Source organism: Salvelinus fontinalis, chromosome 3 (assembly GCF_029448725.1).
Source record: "Salvelinus fontinalis isolate EN_2023a chromosome 3, ASM2944872v1, whole genome shotgun sequence".
Classification (NCBI taxonomy): domain Eukaryota; kingdom Metazoa; phylum Chordata; class Actinopteri; order Salmoniformes; family Salmonidae; genus Salvelinus; species Salvelinus fontinalis.
In genome coordinates, this window is record NC_074667.1 from 61,823,573 (window position 1) to 61,845,019 (window position 21,447).

At 46.9% G+C, this 21,447-nt stretch overlaps 1 protein-coding gene across 5 annotated transcripts in view; it reads right to left on the minus strand.

Annotated features, from left to right (window-relative positions):
• The window catches only part of LOC129851286 (gamma-adducin-like), a 59,443-nt gene that overhangs the window by 26,425 nt on the left and 11,571 nt on the right, over positions 1–21,447 (minus strand). For all 5 annotated transcript variants that reach the window (XM_055917717.1, XM_055917714.1, XM_055917718.1 and 2 more), the window contains exons 2-5: positions 18,164–18,413; positions 11,655–11,793; positions 4,501–4,652; positions 3,956–4,036 (exon numbers count right to left, since the gene is read on the minus strand). In XM_055917717.1, coding sequence (XP_055773692.1) covers positions 3,956–4,036; positions 4,501–4,652; positions 11,655–11,793; positions 18,164–18,373 — 582 coding nt within the window. In that variant the 5' untranslated portion in view covers positions 18,374–18,413. The remainder of the gene's footprint in view (positions 1–3,955; positions 4,037–4,500; positions 4,653–11,654; positions 11,794–18,163; positions 18,414–21,447) is intronic.

A 21,447-nucleotide genomic window follows, 5' to 3' on the forward strand; every position in this document is an offset into this window, starting at 1 on the left:
GGAGCATAGTAGCCGGCTGGAGCATAGTAGTCCGCTGGAGCATAGTAGTCCGCTGGAGCATAGTAGTCCGCTGGAGTATAGTAGTCCGCTGGAGTTTAGTGGCCAGCTGGAGTACAGTAGCCAGCTGGAGTACAGTAGCCTGCTGGAGTATAGTAGCCTGCTGGAGTATAGTAGCCAGCTGGAGTATAGTAGCCAGCTGGAGTATAGTGGCCAGCTGGAGTACAGTAACCCGCTGGAGTACAGTAGTCCGCTGTATAGTAGTCAGCTGGAGTATAGTAGCCAGCTGGAGTATAGTAGCCAGCTGGAGTATAGTAGCCAGCTGGAGTATAGTGGCCAGCTGGAGTACAGCAACCCGCTGGAGTACAGTAGTCCGCTGTATAGTAGTCAGCTGTATAGTAGTCAGCTGTATAGTAGTCAGCTGTATAGTAGTCAGCTAGGGTATAGTAGCCAGCTGTATAGTAGTCAGCTGGAGTACTGTAACCAGCTGTATAATAGTCCGCTGAAGTATAGTAGCCAGCTGGATAGTAGTCCGCTGGAGTACAGTAGCCCGCTGGAGTATAGTAGTCAGCTGTATAGCAGTCCGCTGGAGTACGGCAGCCAGCTGGAGTACAGTGGCCAGCAGGAGTATAGTGGCCAGCTGGAGTACAGTAGCCAGCTGGAGTATAGTAGCCCGCTGTATAGTAGCCAGCTGTATAGCAGTCCGCTGGAGTATAGTAGCCAGCTGGAGTACGGTAGCCAGCTGGAGTACAGTTGCCAGCTGGAGTACAGTAGCCAGCTGGAGTATAGTAGCCCGCTGGAGTACAGTAGTCCGCTGGAGTATAGTAGTCAGCTGTATAGTAGTCAGCTGGAGTACGGCAGTCCGCTGGAGTACGGTAGCCAGCTGGAGTACGGTAGCCAGCTGGAGTACGGTAGCCAGCTGGACTACGGTAGCCCGCAGGAGTACATTAAACCGCTGGTGTATAGTAGCCAGCTGGAGTACAGTAGTCCGCTGGAGTACAGTAGTCCGCTGGAGTACAGTAGTCCGCTGGAGTACAGTAGTCCGCTGGAGTACAGTAGCCAGCTGGAGTACAGTAGCCAGCTGGAGTACAGTAGCCAGCTGGAGTACAGCAGCCAGCTGGAGTACAGTAGCCAGCTGGAGTACAGTAGCCCGCTGTATAGTAGCCAGCTGGAGTACAGTAGCCAGCTGGAGTACGGTAGCCAGCTGGAGTACGGTAGCCAGCTGGAGTATAGTAGCCAGCTGGATAGTAGTCATCTGGAGTATAGTAGCCCGCTGGAGTACAGTAGCCCGCTGGAGTACAGTAGCCCGCTGGAGTACAGTAGCCAGCTGGAGTACAGTAGCCAGCTGGAGTACGGTAGCCAGCTGGATAGTAGTCATCTGGAGTATAGTAGCCCGCTGGAGTACAGTAGCCCGCTGGAGTACAGTAGCCAGCTGGATAGTAGTCATCTGGAGTATAGTAGCCAGCTGGAGTATAGTGGTCAGCCGGAGTATAGTAGTCTGCTGGAGTACAGTAGTCCGCTGGAGTACAGTAGCCAGATGGAGTACAGTAGACCGCTGGAGTACAGTAGCCACCTGGAGTACAGTAGCCACCTTGATAGTAGTCCTCTGGAGTATAGTAGCCAGCTGGAGTATAGTGGTCAGCCGGAGTATAGTAGCCCGCTGGAGTACAGTAGCCCGCTGGAGTACGGAACCCCGCTGGAGTACAGTGGCCAGATGGAGTATAGTAGCCCACTGGATAGTAGTCCTCTGGAGTATAGTAGCCAGCAGGAGTATAGTAGCCAGCTGGAGTACAGTAACCCGCCGGAGTATAGTAGCCAGCTGGATAGTAGTCCTCTGGAGTATAGTAGCCAGTGGGAGTATAGTAGTCAGCTGGAGTATAGTAGCCCACCGGAGTATAGCAGTCAGCTGGAGTATAGTAGCCCGCTGGAGTACAGTAGCCAGCTGTATAGTGGTCAGCTGTATAGTAGTAAGCTGGAGTATAGTAGCCAGCTGTATAGTAGTTAGCAGGAGTATAGTAGCCAGCTGTATAGTAGTCCGCTGGAGTACAGTAGCCAGCTGTATAGTCGTCAGCTGTATAGTAGTCAGCAGGAGTATAGTAGCCAGCTGTATAGTAGTTAGCTGGAGTATAGTAGCCAGCTGTATAGTAGCCCACTGGAGTATAGTAGCCAGCTGTATAGTAGCCCACTGGAGTATAGTAGCCAGCTGTATAGTAGCCCACTGGAGTATAGTAGCCAGCTGTATAGTAGTCAGCTGGAGTATAGTAGCCAGCTGTATAGTAGTCCGCTGGAGTATAGTAGCCAGCTGGAGTATAGTAGCCAGCTGTATAGTAGTCCGCTGGAGTATAGTAGCCAGCTGGAGTATAGTAGCCAGCTGGAGTATAGTAGTCAGCTGGAGTATAGTAGCCAGCTGTATAGTAGCCAGCTGTATAGTAGTCTGCTGGAGTATAGTAGTCTCAGTCGTCTCACAGAGACAAAGCTTCTGTGTGTGTGACTACAGTACCACAGTAAAGATTCTGTTTCTAAATGTTACTCTTCAGTTTGTGACGACATCAACCAAGAGAAACCTTTCAACTTCCAAATATAAGTTACCAACATTCTTCATTCAATTCAGTCATCACGAAGTTAACATCGGAGTGAAGGGTTCTGTATCTCTACAATGACATTTGGCCTAGTTATTCTTCTCTCTGGGAAGATCTCAATTCGCCTCGCGTCCTCTCGCCTCGACTCCTTCTCAAAACCCTTTGGAGGAGAAGGTCGGGGGGAGGGACCTCTGGCTTTCTCCTCCAATAGGTTTTGAGAAGGAGACGAGGAGAGAGGAGAATGCAATTGAGATCTTCCCTCTGTCTCGGTTCTCTCTGCGCTCTCTCTCTCCCTACTGAGTTACTGATCCAGTCTGAGCCCCACCCTGTCAGACAGCTGAGCGATGCTTGTTACTCCCACCTGTCAACAACTCACTCTGATTGTTCACCTGCAATACACTTGACGTGTCACAGAAACAGGTGCTTAGAGTGAGTGAGTGAAAGAGAGAGAGTGAGTGAATGAGAGAGTGAGTGAGTGAGTGAGTGAGCGAGACCTACAGGGGAGGCCATTATTTTTTCTTCTTCTTAGAGCAGCAAATAGAAACTAAGAAATAGAAAGTAGAAATAGAAACTAATAGAAGCTTGTTAAGCACTTCCCCGAGCCAACAACAGCGGTTCTGCAGCAAAACTAGACAAGGAAATCAACATTACCCAGCATTCACTACCACCACCGACATGATACTAGACCAGAGACAATGACAAATAGACAGGGTGGTTTTGGTAATAACATGGCAGCCAGTCAGACAATAACATGGACAATCACAGACGCAACAAACAGTCAGTGATAAAATACAAAAAGTAACATACAGTAGGAATTCCCACAGTCAGCAATATCCCAATCTCACCAATAAAGAGATACAGTAATGTAACTGCAGGATAACATTGTATTCGCCATATCAAGCACATTACTCTACTCCCCTGACCTCCATGGCTTGACAAAATGCAGACCAGTGTGTGTGTGTGTGTGGGCCTCTGTGCCAGAATGTTAGATTTCTGCTAATCCAATAGTTCTCTCTCAAATAATTCAAGGAAATAGACGGCTGATTAAGCGTTGGCGCTGTTGTGCCGGTTTATGAGAAGGGCTGCCAGAAACCTTTTACTCCACATGGCGCAGTATACTGGCACAAACACACAGACTACACCTCCAACCTGGGCTGTGTTCAGCACAACCAAATGGGATAAAACGGTTTGAATTAGAGAAGGACAATGAGCATTCTTATTGGACAATATCAGAGATAGTTGCTCTTCCATTTCAAAACCTTTTATCCTGTTTGGTACTACTGAACACGTCTAAAAAGAGAGCTCACTCCTGATTGGGTACAGGTTTGTTGGTTGATATTGGGTGCTTGTGCTTCCTGGTGCGTTGTGATTGGACTCACCAGGTTGGATGCGGACGCCTCAGCGAATGACAGTCCTCTGGGGATGATGAGGATGTGGTCCTGCTCTTTGCTGACTCGGACCTGGACACAACAACGTTAAAACTCCTTGTTATGACCTTGAAACGTCACAGTGCTGCTGCTAACACTAACAAAACGTTAGGAACCTGAGGCTCAAAGACACTGCTCCCAAACAAAAGGACGGGCACACAGTTGTATGTGTCTTGAAAACATATCCTGAGGGAAGTCCTGTAGGCAGGGGACAGACACAACTCAGATGACACATACCTGCTTTCATGGTCTCAAAACACAGTTCTACAGAACAGGTTTATGATGAGTTATGACACGGTTATGAATGAGGTTACTGCAAGGTTTAGTTCTAACTGATGTAGGAGCTGGCGAAGTGTGTCCAGCTGAACAGGTTCTAATAAAGGTTTTTCTATGATTATCTAATGGTTGTCTAACTGTGATGTAGGAGCTGGCGAAGTGTGTCCAGCTGAACAGGTCCTAATAAAGGTTTTTCTATGATTATCTAATGGTTGTCTTACTGTGATGTAGGAGCTGGCGAAGTGTGCCCAGCTGAACAGGTCCACCAGTCTGTAGAGGCTGGCCAGCTTGCAGCGTGTCTGCTTCTCCCCCTTCACCAGAGTGGTAGACTCCACTCCATACATGTCGTTGATGGGAGTGACCATTCCAAGGCCTGGAGAGGAGGCGAGCAGAGAAAGCGAAGCAGAGAGGGTTAAAAATATTTATTTTATTGTTGAGTGTGGGGATTGATAGCTCTCTTGTTCTCTGTATAATTATCAATATGAATATATGAATAATGACATGAATCATTAACAATCAATACACCCGGCCTGCATATTAGATTACCTGCAGCCTGCGAATCGAGACAGACCATGCTCTCTCCATTCTAAGCACTAAGGACATCAACTGCTCTAAGAGGAAACCAATTCAATCATTCAATACATATTTTATTTACAGAGACAAGATACTAAACAGATTTCAGATCAGTTAATAACCATCCGAGACAGAGGTAGATGACATCTGGGTTCGTCTCATCTAACCAACTGATTGACTATAGAGTGCTCTACACTGGACAGTGGACACAAATAGCAACAAGCCATCCTTTGACACTGGCAATGTTAATATCAAAGAAAATTCGATGTAGTTACCTTACATTTTAAATAATTCAATAATCTTACTTCACATATTTCTTAAGTAATAAATAATACTTGACAATTTTATCCTTTTCATTCCTCATTTACAACAAATTACAGCAAATTCCATAACTTCACGCTGGTTGCTGAGATTAGTGGTGTTATTATGTGGACATATTATGGGATATATGAGGTATAACTGAGGACTCTATATTACAGTGGTTGTCGTGGTAATTCATCATTAGTTCCACATTCCGGGGTCTGTAATTGTATGATTGGAAACAGACTTCACATGTGGAAACCTGGACTGAACAGGGGATGAAAACAGAGGGAAATATGCAAGGCTTTTCCAGTCAGCTAGGAGGGACAGGTTACTGAGAGGTAGTGTGTGTTTCTGTGTATGAGCGTGCGTTCTACCAAGTGTGTGTGTGTGTCTGTACAGATTTGGAAGTCTCCACTTTTCAAAAACAATAGTTAAAAACGGGCCGTACCAACACTACTTACTGACAGGGGTTACTGACCGTACCAACACTACTTACTGAGGGAGGTTACTGACCGTACCAACACTACTTACTGACAGGGGTTACTGACCGTACCAACACTACTTACTGAGGGAGGTTACTGACCGTACCAACACTACTTACTGAGGGAGGATACGGGCCGTACCAACACTACTTACTGAGGGAGGTTACTGACCGTACCAACACTACTTACTGAGGGAGGTTACTGACCGTACCAACACTACTTACTGAGGGAGGTTACGGGCCGTACCAACACTACTTACTGAGGGAGGTTACTGACCGTACCAACACTACTTACTGAGGAGGGTTACGGGCCATACCAACACTACTTACTGAGGAGGGTTACGGGCCATACCAACACTACTTACTGACAGGGGTTACTGACCGTACCAACACTACTTACTGAGGGAGGTTACTGACCGTACCAACACTACTTACTGACAGGGGTTACTGACCGTACCAACACTACTTACTGAGGGAGGTTACTGACCGTACCAACACTACTTACTGAGGGGGGTTACTGACCGTACCAACACTACTACTGAGGGAGGTTACTGACCGTACCAACACTACTTACTGAGGGAGGATACGGGCCGTACCAACACTACTTACTGAGGGAGGTTACTGACCGTACCAACACTACTTACTGAGGGAGGTTACTGACCGTACCAACACTACTTACTGAGGGAGGTTACTGACCGTACCAACACTACTTACTGAGGGAGGTTACTGACCGTACCAACACTACTACTTACTGACAGGGCTTACTGACCGTACCAACACTACTTACTGAGGGAGGTTACTGACCGTACCAATACTACTTACTGAGGGGGGTTACTGACCGTACCAACACTACTTACTGAGGGAGGTTACTGACCGTACCAACACTACTTACTGAGGGAGGATACTGACCGTACCAACACTACTTACTGAGGGAGGATACTGACCGTACCAACACTACTTACTGAGGACGGTTACTGACCGTACCAACACTACTTACTGAGGGAGGTTACTGACCGTACCAACACTACTTACTGAGGGAGGTTACTGACCGTACCAACACTACTACTTACTGACAGGGCTTACTGACCGTACCAACACTACTTACTGAGGGAGGTTACTGACCGTACCAATACTACTTACTGAGGGGGGTTACTGACCGTACCAACACTACTTACTGAGGGAGGTTACTGACCGTACCAACACTACTTACTGAGGGAGGATACTGACCGTACCAACACTACTTACTGAGGGAGGATACTGACCGTACCAACACTACTTACTGAGGGAGGTTACTGACCGTACCAACACTACTTACTGAGGGAGGTTACTGACCGTACCAACACTACTTACTGAGGGAGGTTACTGACCGTACCAACACTACTACTTACTGACAGGGCTTACTGACCGTACCAACACTACTTACTGAGGGAGGTTACTGACCGTACCAATACTACTTACTGAGGGGGGTTACTGACCGTACCAACACTACTTACTGAGGGAGGTTACTGACCGTACCAACACTACTTACTGAGGGAGGATACTGACCGTACCAACACTACTTACTGAGGGGGGTTACGGGCCGTATCAACACTATTTACTGAGGGAGGTTACTGACCGTACCAACACTACTTACTGAGGGAGGTTACAGGCCGTACCAACACTACTTACTGAGGGAGGTTACTGACCGTACCAACACTACTTACTGAGGGAGGTTACTGACCGTACCAACACTACTTACTGAGGGAGATTACTGACCGTACCAACACTACTTACTGAGGGAGGTTACTGACCGTACCAACACTACTTACTGAGGGAGGTTACTGGCCGTACCAACACTACTTACTGAGGGAGGTTACTGACCGTACCAACACTACTTACTGAGGGAGGTTACTGGCCGTACCAACACTACTTACTGAGGGAGGTTACTGACCGTACCAACACTACTTACTGAGGGAGGTTACTGGCCGTACCAACACTACTTACTGAGGGAGGTTACGGGCCGTACCAACACTACTTACTGAGGGGGGTTACTGACCGTACCAACACTACTACTTACTGAGGGAGGTTACTGACCGTACCAACACTACTACTTACTGAGGGAGGTTACTGACCGTACCAACACTACTTACTGAGGGAGGTTACTGACCGTACCAACACTACTTACTGAGGGAGATTACTGACCGTACCAACACTACTTACTGAGGGAGATTACTGACCGTACCAACACTACTTACTGAGGGAGGTTACTGACCGTACCAACACTACTTACTGAGGGGGGTTACGGGCCGTATCAACACTATTTACTGAGGGAGGTTACTGACCGTACCAACACTACTTACTGAGGGAGGTTACAGGCCGTACCAACACTACTTACTGAGGGAGGTTACTGACCGTACCAACACTACTTACTGAGGGAGGTTACTGACCGTACCAACACTACTTACTGACGGAGGTTACGGGCCGTACCAACACTACTTACTGAGGGGGGTTACTGACCGTACCAACACTACTTACTGAGGGAGGTTACGGGCCGTACCAACACTACTACTTACTGACGGGGGTTACTGACCGTATCAACACTACTTACTGAGGGAGGTTGCTGACCGTACCAACACTACTTACTGAGGGAGGATACGGGCCGTACTAACACTACTACTTACTGACGGGGGTTACTGACCGTACCAACACTACTTACTGAGGGGGGTTACGGGCCATACCAACACTACTACTTACTGACGGGGGTTACTGATCGTACCAACACTACTTACTGAGGGGGGTTACGGGCCGTACCAACACTATTTACTGAGGGAGGTTACTGACCGTACCAACACTACTTACTGAGGGGGGTTACGGGCCGTACCAACACTATTTACTGAGGGAGGTTACTGGCCGTACCAACACTACTTACTGAGGGGGGTTACGGGCCGTACCAACACTATTTACTGAGGGAGGTTACTGACCGTACCAACACTACTTACTGAGGGGGGTTACGGGCCGTACCAACACTACTTACTGAGGGGGGTTACTGACCGTACCAACACTACTTACTGAGGGAGGTTACTGACCGTACCAACACTACTTACTGAGGGGGGTTAAGGGCCGTACCAACACTACTTACTGAGGGGGGTTACGGGCCATACCAACACTACTTACTGAGGGAAGTTACTGACCGTACCAACACCACTTACTGAGGGAGGATACTGACCGTACCAACACTACTTACTGAGGGAGGTTACTGGCCGTACCAACACTACTTACTGAGGGAGGTTACTGACCGTACCAACACTACTTACTGAGGGAGGTTACTGGCCGTACCAACACTACTTACTGAGGGAGGTTACTGACCGTACCAACACTACTTACTGAGGGAGGTTACTGACCGTACCAACACTACTTACTGAGGGAGGTTACGGGCCGTACCAACACTACTTACTGAGGGGGGTTACTGACCGTACCAACACTACTACTTACTGAGGGAGGTTACTGACCGTACCAACACTACTACTTACTGAGGGAGGTTACTGACCGTACCAACACTACTTACTGAGGGAGGTTACTGACCGTACCAACACTACTTACTGAGGGAGATTACTGACCGTACCAACACTACTTACTGAGGGAGATTACTGACCGTACCAACACTACTTACTGAGGGAGGTTACTGACCGTACCAACACTACTTACTGACGGAGGTTACGGGCCGTACCAACACTACTTACTGAGGGAGGTTACTGACCGTACCAACACTACTTACTGAGGGAGATTACTGACCGTACCAACACTACTTACTGAGGGAGATTACTGACCGTACCAACACTACTTACTGAGGGAGGTTACTGACCGTACCAACACTACTTACTGAGGGGGGTTACGGGCCGTATCAACACTATTTACTGAGGGAGGTTACTGACCGTACCAACACTACTTACTGAGGGAGGTTACAGGCCGTACCAACACTACTTACTGAGGGAGGTTACTGACCGTACCAACACTACTTACTGAGGGAGGTTACTGACCGTACCAACACTACTTACTGACGGAGGTTACGGGCCGTACCAACACTACTTACTGAGGGGGGTTACTGACCGTACCAACACTACTTACTGAGGGAGGTTACGGGCCGTACCAACACTACTACTTACTGACGGGGGTTACTGACCGTATCAACACTACTTACTGAGGGAGGTTGCTGACCGTACCAACACTACTTACTGAGGGAGGATACGGGCCGTACTAACACTACTACTTACTGACGGGGGTTACTGACCGTACCAACACTACTTACTGAGGGGGGTTACGGGCCATACCAACACTACTACTTACTGACGGGGGTTACTGATCGTACCAACACTACTTACTGAGGGGGGTTACGGGCCGTACCAACACTATTTACTGAGGGAGGTTACTGACCGTACCAACACTACTTACTGAGGGGGGTTACGGGCCGTACCAACACTATTTACTGAGGGAGGTTACTGGCCGTACCAACACTACTTACTGAGGGGGGTTACGGGCCGTACCAACACTATTTACTGAGGGAGGTTACTGACCGTACCAACACTACTTACTGAGGGGGGTTACGGGCCGTACCAACACTACTTACTGAGGGGGGTTACTGACCGTACCAACACTACTTACTGAGGGAGGTTACTGACCGTACCAACACTACTTACTGAGGGGGGTTAAGGGCCGTACCAACACTACTTACTGAGGGGGGTTACGGGCCATACCAACACTACTTACTGAGGGAAGTTACTGACCGTACCAACACCACTTACTGAGGGAGGATACTGACCGTACCAACACTACTTACTGAGGGAGGTTACTGGCCGTACCAACACTACTTACTGAGGGAGGTTACTGACCGTACCAACACTACTTACTGAGGGAGGTTACTGGCCGTACCAACACTACTTACTGAGGGAGGTTACTGACCGTACCAACACTACTTACTGAGGGAGGTTACTGACCGTACCAACACTACTTACTGAGGGAGGTTACGGGCCGTACCAACACTACTTACTGAGGGGGGTTACTGACCGTACCAACACTACTACTTACTGAGGGAGGTTACGGGCCGTACCAACACTACTACTTACTGACGGGGGTTACTGACCGTATCAACACTACTTACTGAGGGAGGTTACTGACCGTACCAACACTACTTACTGAGGGAGGATACGGGCCGTACTAACACTACTACTTACTGACGGGGGTTACTGACCGTACCAACACTACTTACTGAGGGGGGTTACGGGCCATACCAACACTACTACTTACTGACGGGGGTTACTGATCGTACCAACACTACTTACTGAGGGGGGTTACGGGCCGTACCAACACTATTTACTGAGGGAGGTTACTGACCGTACCAACACTACTTACTGAGGGGGGTTACGGGCCGTACCAACACTATTTACTGAGGGAGGTTACTGGCCGTACCAACACTACTTACTGAGGGGGGTTACGGGCCGTACCAACACTATTTACTGAGGGAGGTTACTGACCGTACCAACACTACTTACTGAGGGGGGTTACGGGCCGTACCAACACTACTTACTGAGGGGGGTTACTGACCGTACCAACACTACTTACTGAGGGGGGTTAAGGGCCGTACCAACACTACTTACTGAGGGGGGTTACGGGCCATACCAACACTACTTACTGAGGGAAGTTACTGACCGTACCAACACCACTTACTGAGGGAGGATACTGACCGTACCAACACTACTTACTGAGGGAGGTTACTGACCGTACCAACACTACTTACTGAGGGAGGTTACTGGCCGTACCAACACTACTTACTGAGGGAGGTTACTGGCCGTACCAACACTATTTACTGAGGGAGGTTACTGACCGTACCAACACTACTTACTGAGGGAGGTTACTGACCGTACCAACACTACTTACTGAGGGAGGTTACTGACCGTACCAACACTACTTACTGAGGGGTGTTACGGACCGTACCAACACTACTTACTGAGGGGGGTTACGGGCCGTACCAACACTACTACTTACTTAGGGGTGAGGTGCTGAAGCCAGCCACGGATGAAGACATGAAAAAGTCAGCGATCTGTCGGAGGGCCAGGAGACCAGTGGGGTTGTTGCCTTTCTTCTTCTGCTCCTCAATCAGCCCCTCCAACTCATCCTTAAAGGCCTGGAGACGAGGAGAGAAAATGAAGAAGAAGAGAGAAACATTAATCCCAGATTAGACTGGAGGTCCTTGGTGTGACTCTCTCAGTAACCCAGACTGACTGACTGGTCTAAACTGTCTGACCAGGGACAGAGAGGTCTAACCTTCTGTAATCTCCACGTCCTCAAGCCCCCTGCACTACTTACAGCAGTACTGATACATGCACACCCTTCTTTACCCCATTCTGTCTTCTCTTTCTTCCTCTCCATCTCTTTCTCTGTTCACCTCCCTTCCTGACTGTGACCCAGTGCTGCTCCCAAAGCACGGCCACACCTGGAACTAGGACAGGTAGAGCTGAGGATCAAGGAAACTGAGCCGAGTCACACGCAAACACACCGCCCACACACTCTTCAACAGCAGGGCTTAGATTTACCACAATGTTGACTATACTTAACCTCACGAGTCATCAAATGAATTATGCCCAGTACAAGAGTTACAAGACAATAACGTTGGTATCCCATTACATCTCACTATCTCTTTATAAAAACGACAGTATAATTTGCGAGATAAACGGTTTACAATAGCACGGTTAGTCGTGATGTACAGAAACACATCAATCGGGAAAATAGCATCGCATATCAAATGTTAGCTATATAAACCAGAAACAGAAACTGAATTGCAATAAACAAGTAACAGCTTGTTAGAATGACTGACAACGGGATGGGCCACCGTGTTGCAATTGTTGCTTTTGCAAGAGAGGAACCGTTGTTCCGTTACTCAGGGACCTGGGTCAACTCTTATCAACGTCTTACAGCGCATCTCTTAACAAGATTCAGAGGGGGGGAAGAAATAGGACGTGACACCATTTCAGTACAATGACTTCCTAAATAGGAACACATCCAATATTCATGTTTGTATTCCATGTCTCTCACAGACACACACACACTTGCATAAGAGTAGTCAACTCCACAACAGCCTGGGTGTAGATTCAGAGTCTCACCCTAAACACAAAACATGTCTGACAGTCTACTCTTCTCTAGAGTATCGGGTCGATTAATTTCTCCCCTTGTGGGGGTGGTATTGTAAAATCTCTACAGCATCCCCTGGGAACACAGAACAAAACACAGAGCCAGTATAACTCTAGGGGTTCTGAGGGGTTCTGAGTCGGGGCCAAACATTCCGCTGTCGTTCGGGCCCTGTTGCCATAGTGACAGTTTTGGCTAGGTCTGGTTGCTGCACTGCAGTGGTGCGGACGTGGATAGGGTGTCTGCTGGGCTTGGGGTTTGTTCTGGACTTTTCTATTATACTGTTGACTGTGCTGTTACAGAATGGAGTGAAAAGACTTGTCATAAACTCCATACGGTTCCCATGGTTCTATTTATCAGGCCTGGGGGGGATCCTGTGTGTGGAACTTGGTTACAACTGCCTTCATTACTTCTGAATCAAATCAGTCTTAATAGTCTTTTACTGGAAAAGGCCTGCACGTGTGTATGACACACACACACACACACACACACACACACACACACACACACACACACACACACACACACACACACACACACACACACTGTGGCAGGCATTTGCAGTGTGCGAGCTTGTGATGAAAGACAGATTATAACGCTGAGCGGCAGGGATTTCATCCCCATCACCTTCATCTAACAGATTACAGTGGATGTGATCATGCATTTTTTGACCCTCTAATCCTCTGCAGAGACTAAAATAAAACACAGACACAGCTCCCGGAAGAGCATGTTAGTTAGCTGCTGTGGTGTGTGTGTGTGTGTGTGTGTGTGTGTGTGTGTGTGTGTGTGTGTGTGTGTGTGTGTGTGTGTGTGTGTTTAAAACCGCAAGGCAACCAGGTGCCATAACACTGTCCTAACATTGAGTTGAAACAAACAGCCAGAGCCCAAATCTAATCAGGCTGGCCTGGGGTCCTTCTCTTGACATGAATAGCTGTCCACCATCCTGCCTGAGGGGAAAAAAACAACACTAAACTGAAAAGCCAAGCCACGGTCACAGAGAGTTTTCCCACTTTCACGAGCCACGTCTCTCCAGTTATTGGTTGGAGCGTATGGGAGGTGTGATTGGTTGGACGGTCAGGCTGTTATCCTCAAATCAGAAAGAGAGGATTCCGCGAGCATTCACAACAAAGAGATATTCATCTTTCAAAATGGCGTCTTTAATATAGTCTTTGAGCTTCTCTCTCATTATTAAGACATGCAGATTGGAGCTGGTCCAATAGCAGTCATTGTGAGAAGAAATCTCTTTGAGGATACACACTGACCGTCGGGTCCGTCGGGTCAGTCTGACACAAGGGCTACGATTAGGAGAATAACTCCAAAGACTTCCGCTTTTAATCGTATCGGAATAAAGGCTTATATTTTGTGTGAGAAAGCCATAAACAGCACTATATTAAAGCCTTTAGTGTATAAATGTTACACAGCACATCTACAGTACGTAATATTTCTGTATTACCTAACGTGTTGTTAAAAGAAATCCGCCTCGCATTCAACTATCTATTTGTTGGGATGATCCTCTTCCTGCTGTACGGCGGCTGACAGACATGTAAGACCGCTGGGATACAGCTGAGCCCTGTAGCGTGGGAAAGCACAACATTTAGAACTAGACTGTAGCTGGGTTTGCTATCGAGCGTATTGTGTGTGATGGGAGGTGATGAAAGGGTTTTACGTCACCACTGATAGTTTTAATGACACCACAGCCTCATCCAGACACACAATCTGGTCAAATAAATACTCACAGTTAAAGACACACACACACACACCATGGTCCAAGTGAATCATAGCATACCCTGTAATTACAACTAGACACACTCCCAACAGCCTTGCTAGTTTAGGCAGCACAATGATACTCTTTCATGTGGACTGTTGCAAGGTGGGAGAGACCGAGAGAGAGAGAGAGAGAGAGAGAGATATGTTAACTTGCTGTGGCAATGTTAACATTTGTTTCCCATGCCAATAAAGCCCTTAAATTAAATTGAGAGAGAGAGGAGAGAGGAGAGAGAGAGAGAGGAGAGAGGAGAGAGGAGAGAGAGCAAGTGCCAGCCAATCAATGCTATTGACGTGTGCGTCAGTAAGAATCGGTCCCCCATTCCAGCTGCAACACTGCCTGCAGGGAGGAACGGTCTGGCAGACCAATTGAGATACTGTACATCCCAGCTAGCATCCTATTCCCTATATAGTGCACTACTTTTGACCAGCGCTTTCCTCCCTGGGGGTTTGTACTGCCTAATCTAACATCTCAATACTTCAGTACAGTATCATCTTGAATCCGCAACTGAAATCTCTGTATCTCTCTCTCTTTTTATCCTCTTCTTCTCTGTCTCTCCGTATCTCTCCGTCTCTCTCTCTCTTTTTCTCCTCTTCTCTCTGACTCTCCGTCTCTCTCTACTTCCCGGTCTCTCATTGAAAGATAATGTAAATATCAGCACAAAAGCCACCAGGGCAACGTTGAGATAACGTAAATCCACAAACCAAAACATAGCTAAAAAACGTTGCTTTATAACCTAAATGCCAAACTAAATGGGAGAGTCTCTCAGAAAAGTTACAAATGTTCCTCAGAGTACACATGCTAATGTTCTTTAGAACGAGATGTTAAGAGTTATGAAGAGAACATCAACAGAAAGAAAGCATGGATGAAACACTTCCTCTCACAGGGGGATGGAGTCAGGGAGGCTCTATAAATTATACAGTCATTTTAAGCCTGAGAAGAAGAAATAAAAGTCTGCTTCCTTCTCCCAAACCGCAGTAGCAGTAAATATACACAACAGCACACACACACACACACACACACACAGCTTCCCTATTCCCTATTTTCCGCATCGCATCACTAAATCACTCAGATTAAGTGAGCCTTGCTGTGCTCCACCGATCGAGGCTGTGCATATCTGATTGGTTGAGATGGGTCACGTATATAGACCTATAGTCTTGTTCCCATGCAGCCATGTGACTGGGAGGGAAAGAGTCTGAAATGGCACCCTATTCCCTATATAATGCACTACTTTTGACCAGAGCCCTATGGGATCCCTATGGTCCCTAGTCAAGAGTAGTGCACTATATAGGGAATATGGTGTCACTTCAGACACAGGCCAAGACTCCATAGGAACTAGTGTGACTGGGAGGAAATGACACCACATAGGAAACCAGTGCACAGTTATTCTCTCCACTCTATGTCTATTGGCCCATTGTTATAGGACCAGGAGTTTTTCCTGACTACGCGATCTATCCAGGAGAGAAAAAATGTGACATGGTCAGGGAAAACTCTGGGCCCTGGACCAGTTTACCAGGTGATGTGACATGGTCAGGGAGAACTTTGGGTCCTATAGACCAGTTTACTTGGTGATGTGACATGGTCAGGGAGAACTCTGGGCCCTACTTATTGAAGCTGATTACAACAACAACAACAATAGCCTCCATCTTACAGAAAACACCTGCTTCTATCATATGGTATAGTGTACATAGCACTATGCCTGCAGCACTAGATTACAGCCAGTCAGCTGTGCTCAGCAAGCTAGTTAGTTCCTTCGGGTCTAGATCAGTCTTTAAATATAGTCTCTCTCATGGGCTGTCTCGAGACAACATGAGCTGACATCGCTCTCCCCTGAAACACACCGGTAACACAACAAACTAACCCCATGTTCAAAGAGAGAGCGAGGGAGCGAGAGAGAGGGCAAGAAATAGAGAGCGAGAATGCAGGGAGAGAAGAGAGCGAGAGAAAGAGACATGGAAAGAGAGAGAGAGAGAAAGAGAGAAAAAGAAAGAGAGAGATAAAAAAGAGAGGGAGAAAGAGAGAAAGAGGGAGACAGAGAGAGAAGGAGAGGGAGAAAGAAAGATAGAGAGAAAGAAAGAGAGGGAGAAAGAAAGAGGGAGAAAGAAAGAGAGGGAGAAAGAAAGAGAGGGAGAAAGAAAGAGAGGGAGAAAGAAAGAGAGAGAGAGAAAGAGAGAGAAAGAGAGAGAGAGAGAAAGAGAGAGAGGGAGAGAGAGCGAGACAGACAGACAGAGAAAGAGAGAGAAAAAGACAGAGAGAGAAAGAGAGAGAGAGAGAAAAGGAGAGAGAAAGAGAGAGAGAGAAAGAGAGAGAGAGAAAGAGAGAGAGAGACAGAGAGAGAGAAAAAAAAGAGAAAAGGAAAGAGAGAAAGAGAGGGAGAAAGAGAAAGAGAGAGAAAAAGAGAGAGAGAGAGAGAGAGAGAGAAGGAGAGAAAGAGAGAGAGAGAGAGAGAGATGGAAAGGCAGAGTGCTGGAGGGAGATGTATGTTGTTGTGAGAGTAGTGTTATACTAGTGTTGGAACCAGATAACCCACATGAGACAGATGACAACAATATGCCCTCCGGGACATCACCTGTCATTAGTTCATAGGTTCAGGCTGTGGCTCACACACAATCAAAACAAAAACACACACAGATACATGCACATGTACGCACATACTCACGTAGGCAGGCACACACACACACACACAACCCTTCAACATAGACATTTTCAGACAAAAGACACACGAGTGAAGTTTAAAGCAGAGAGACTCTCTCTGTGCTCGTCTCCTGATCTCTCGACAGCTGGTATAAAAGCGCGCCAAAGAACCCGTGGTGGCATGTGTTGAATGTGGATCCCATTTAGCGCTTTAAATAGAACACGGCTACACCAGTGCACGCACACACACACTCGGACACACACACACTCGGACACACACACACTCGGACACACACACACACACACACACACAGCCAAAAGCTATGAACCTGAGCTACAGACATGTCCTGCCTTGAGTCAATACCTGCAGGTAAACAAACAGGTGTATCTGAGTGATTTAGGGGCTTGGACAACAGACTACTGAGTTTACAGATAACAGCAGAGGCCATTCTGCATGGTGCAGGGCTAGTAAGCTATCCTGTTTATGTGGAAGGGTGTGGTAGGTAGACTCTGTGGCAGTACTGTTGGGTCTGCTGGGCTGAAACAGTCTGCTGGAGTGTTTCTGTGGTGTCTGTCACAATGTCAGTGTGTTAACCACTAACAGGTTTGAAATGGTAACCGCCGGCAAAAAGCAGGGAAACTCTCATTCAAACAGAATATGTCCAACTCCCAACAACTGGTGAACAATATCAATTTTCCTCTTGAGGTCAAAATGAGCATCAGGCCAGATGCACCTCTGTTTTTCCCCCCCCCCCCCCCCCCCCCTCCGCACACAGTCCCACCCCTCACTTACAGGACTCTGTAGTATCTGTGTGACTCTCCTCCCCTCATCTCTCCTACTTACAGGACTGTAGTATCTCTGTGACTCTCCTCCCCTCCCCTCTCTCTCCTACTTACAGGACTCAGTAGTATCTGTGTGACTCTCCTCTCTATCCCCCCCACCTCTCTCCTCCCCCTCTCTCCTACTTACAGGACTTTGTAGTATCTGTGTGACTCTCTTCTTCTGTTCCATCATATTGAAGTCCTGTCTGAGGTCAGGTGACATGTTCCTCTCTCTCAGGTACTCGGGATCGTTGGGGTCGATGCGGTCAAAGTATCGTTCCTTAGGACCACCGGGTCCTCCGCCGCCGCTGGGCGTGGGAGGGGTGGTCACCACGGCGTGATGGCCGCCTGTGCTCATGCCTGCTTCCTACGCTGCTCTGATCGAGCTCAGCTTCTCACTGGAACGAGGGAGAGAGAGAGAGAGAGGGTTAGAATAGAGATCTGACAGTTTGAGTTGCATCATTCAAGTTGCTTGAGATGTTACTTGCAACCTGTAACTGCAACAGTAATTGTGTCCAAATTGCTGTGTGACAGCGGTTTTACACTGAACTAAACTAAAAGACGCAATGGAAATAGGACAGATATGTTGAAAAACAATGAAAATAGGACAGATATGTTGAAAAACAATGAAAATAGGACAGATATGTTGAAAAACAATGAAAATAGGACAGATGTTGAAAAACAATGGAAATAGGACAGATATGTTGAAAAACAATGGAAATAGGACAGATATGTTGAAAAACAATGGAAATAGGACAGATGTTGAAAAACAATGGAAATAGGACAGATATGTTGAAAAACAATGGAAATAGGACAGATGTTGAAAAACAATGGAAATAGGACAGATATGTTGAAAAACAATGGAAATAGGACAGATATGTTGAAAAACAATGGAAATAGGACAGATGTTGAAAAACAATGGAAATAGGACAGATATGTTGAAAAACAATGGAAATAGGACAGATATGTTGAAAAACAATGGAAATAGGACAGATATGTTGAAAAACAATGGAAAAAGGACAGATATGTTGAAAAACAATGGAAATAGGACAGATATGTTGAAAAACAATGGAAATAGGACAGATATGTTGAAAAACAAGTCCAGAACATGTAGTTCCCAACTTCCCATGTAGTGGTGGAAAGGTTTATCATCCCAAAGGGAACATTCTAATTCGCCAGACTGTGGGAAAACAATTGTTTTAAGTCGTGTTGCAAACTACTATTGAGCACAGATGCAGAGCCCCGAGTTATGAATACACACAAACTAAGTCTATTCCTGTGGGAAACAACTGATCCAAATGAAAAGAATCCAAACTAGCATGAACCATTGACTTAAAAAAAAATCCAAACTAGTGGCAAACAGACAAGTCAAAGAGGACTACCACTGCAAAATAAGTGAAATCCAATGAACAGCAACCATTCAATTTAACCAAACTGCATGCTAAACAGACAGTGAGACATGAGTATGCAGAGCCCCAGGTCAAGTGTAAATACAAAGTCAATTCATTTGACCATCACCTTTTCTAAAGAAGCCATTCCTATGACATTACTCTTCAAACAGAGAGATACACAGACAGAAGTACAAGCCATTCCTATGACATTACTCTTCAAACAGAGAGATACACAGACAGAAGTACAAGCCATTCCTATGACATTACTCTTCAAACAGAGAGATACACAGACAGAAGTACAAGCCATTCCTATGACATTACTCTTCAAACAGAGATACACAGACAGAAGTACAAGCCATTCCTATGACATTACTCTTCAAACAGAGAGATACACAGACAGAAGTACAAGCCATTCCTATGACATTACTCTTCAAACAGAGAGATACACAGACAGAAGTACAGGCCATTCCTATGACATTACTCTTCAAACAGAGAGATACACAGACAGAAGTACAAGCCATTCCTATGACATTACTCTTCAAACAGAGATACACAGACAGAAGTACAAGCCATTCCTATGACATTACTCTTCAAACAGAGATAAGTACAGGATAACAGGTGACAGTAACATGTCCCACAGGGGACAGACGGACAGAGAGGAAACAACAGCAACGTGTCTGCCAAGCAGGAAGAGGATGCCCATCCTATCAGGTCGTCTGCTGTGGGAAATGTTGCTCTCTGATTGGTCAACGATCTGATGCCAGCAACAGGAGTCAGGACCCGCTCTGACTCTGGACAGATTTGTTTCCATCGTACACACACACACACACACACACACACACACACACACGCTGTTATCTACATGGAACGTGCTCCAGAGCGGGAGAGAAAGACAAACAAAGCGAACGGGAGAGAGAGAGACTCATATTTTGTTAGCCCATCAGGGTCATGACTGGGTTAGTGAATACATTTCCCCTGACTGCTGCCTCACCCTGTTCCAGTTGGCATGACAACACACAACAGTTGGAAACAGCTATAGTACGTCATGTGTTATTGACTCTCCTGAACCACTTGTTGCCAAATGAAGGAGAGAGCACAACAACGTCTGCAAAAGGGCCATGGATTTAATGACGGTATGAAAGATCAACTAACGAGACAGAGAGTATAAGAAACCATCTCCCAGGTTGCTTTGCGGCGTGGTTGTGCAGGTCGAAGGCTTCCGCATGCTCCGGTTTGGCTGGCGCCTAGCCGAGTGAGCTCACATACTCTCTTCAAAGACCTTCGCTTGAAAAAGCAAAAAGCGGCAGTAGTTCTGTTTGTCCATCTTGAAATGCCGTAGCCAGTATACACTTCCTCAAAATAGTCTGAATTCATTTAAGATAACTCAACAACTGTCATTCATTTTGACGGTTCTGCCGAGGAGATCTTAGTCATGCAATTTCACATGACTAAAATGTTTGGTGCAGTATTTCTCTTCGGCCTCGAGAAAAATAGTTGTGTGGACGAACAGACGGAAAAAAACTGTTGCCGAAGACCAAAACGTCACAAAATGTCATCATAATATATGCATGAACTTTTCCAGATGGGAAGCATGCGGATCGCCTTCAGGCTAAGCCTTGTATTAGAGATGGGAGGGGCAGTATTAGAGATGGGAGGGGCAGTATTAGAGATGGGAGGGGCAGTATTAGAGATGGAAGGGGCAGTATTAGAGATGGGAGGGGCAGTATTAGAGATGGGAGGGGCAGTATTAGAGATGGAAGGGGCAGTATTAGAGATGGGAGGGGCAGTATTAGCGATGGGAGGGGCAGTATTAGAGATGGAAGGGGCAGTATTAGAGATGGGAGGGGCAGTATTAGCGATGGGAGGGGCAGTATTAGCGATGGAAGGGGCAGTATTAGAGATGGGAGGGGCAGTATTAGAGATGGAAGGGGCAGTATTAGAGATGGGAGGGGCAGTATTAGCGATGGGAGGGGCAGTATTAGCGATGGAAGGGGCAGTATTAGAGATGGGAGGGGCAGTATTAGAGATGGAAGGGGCAGTA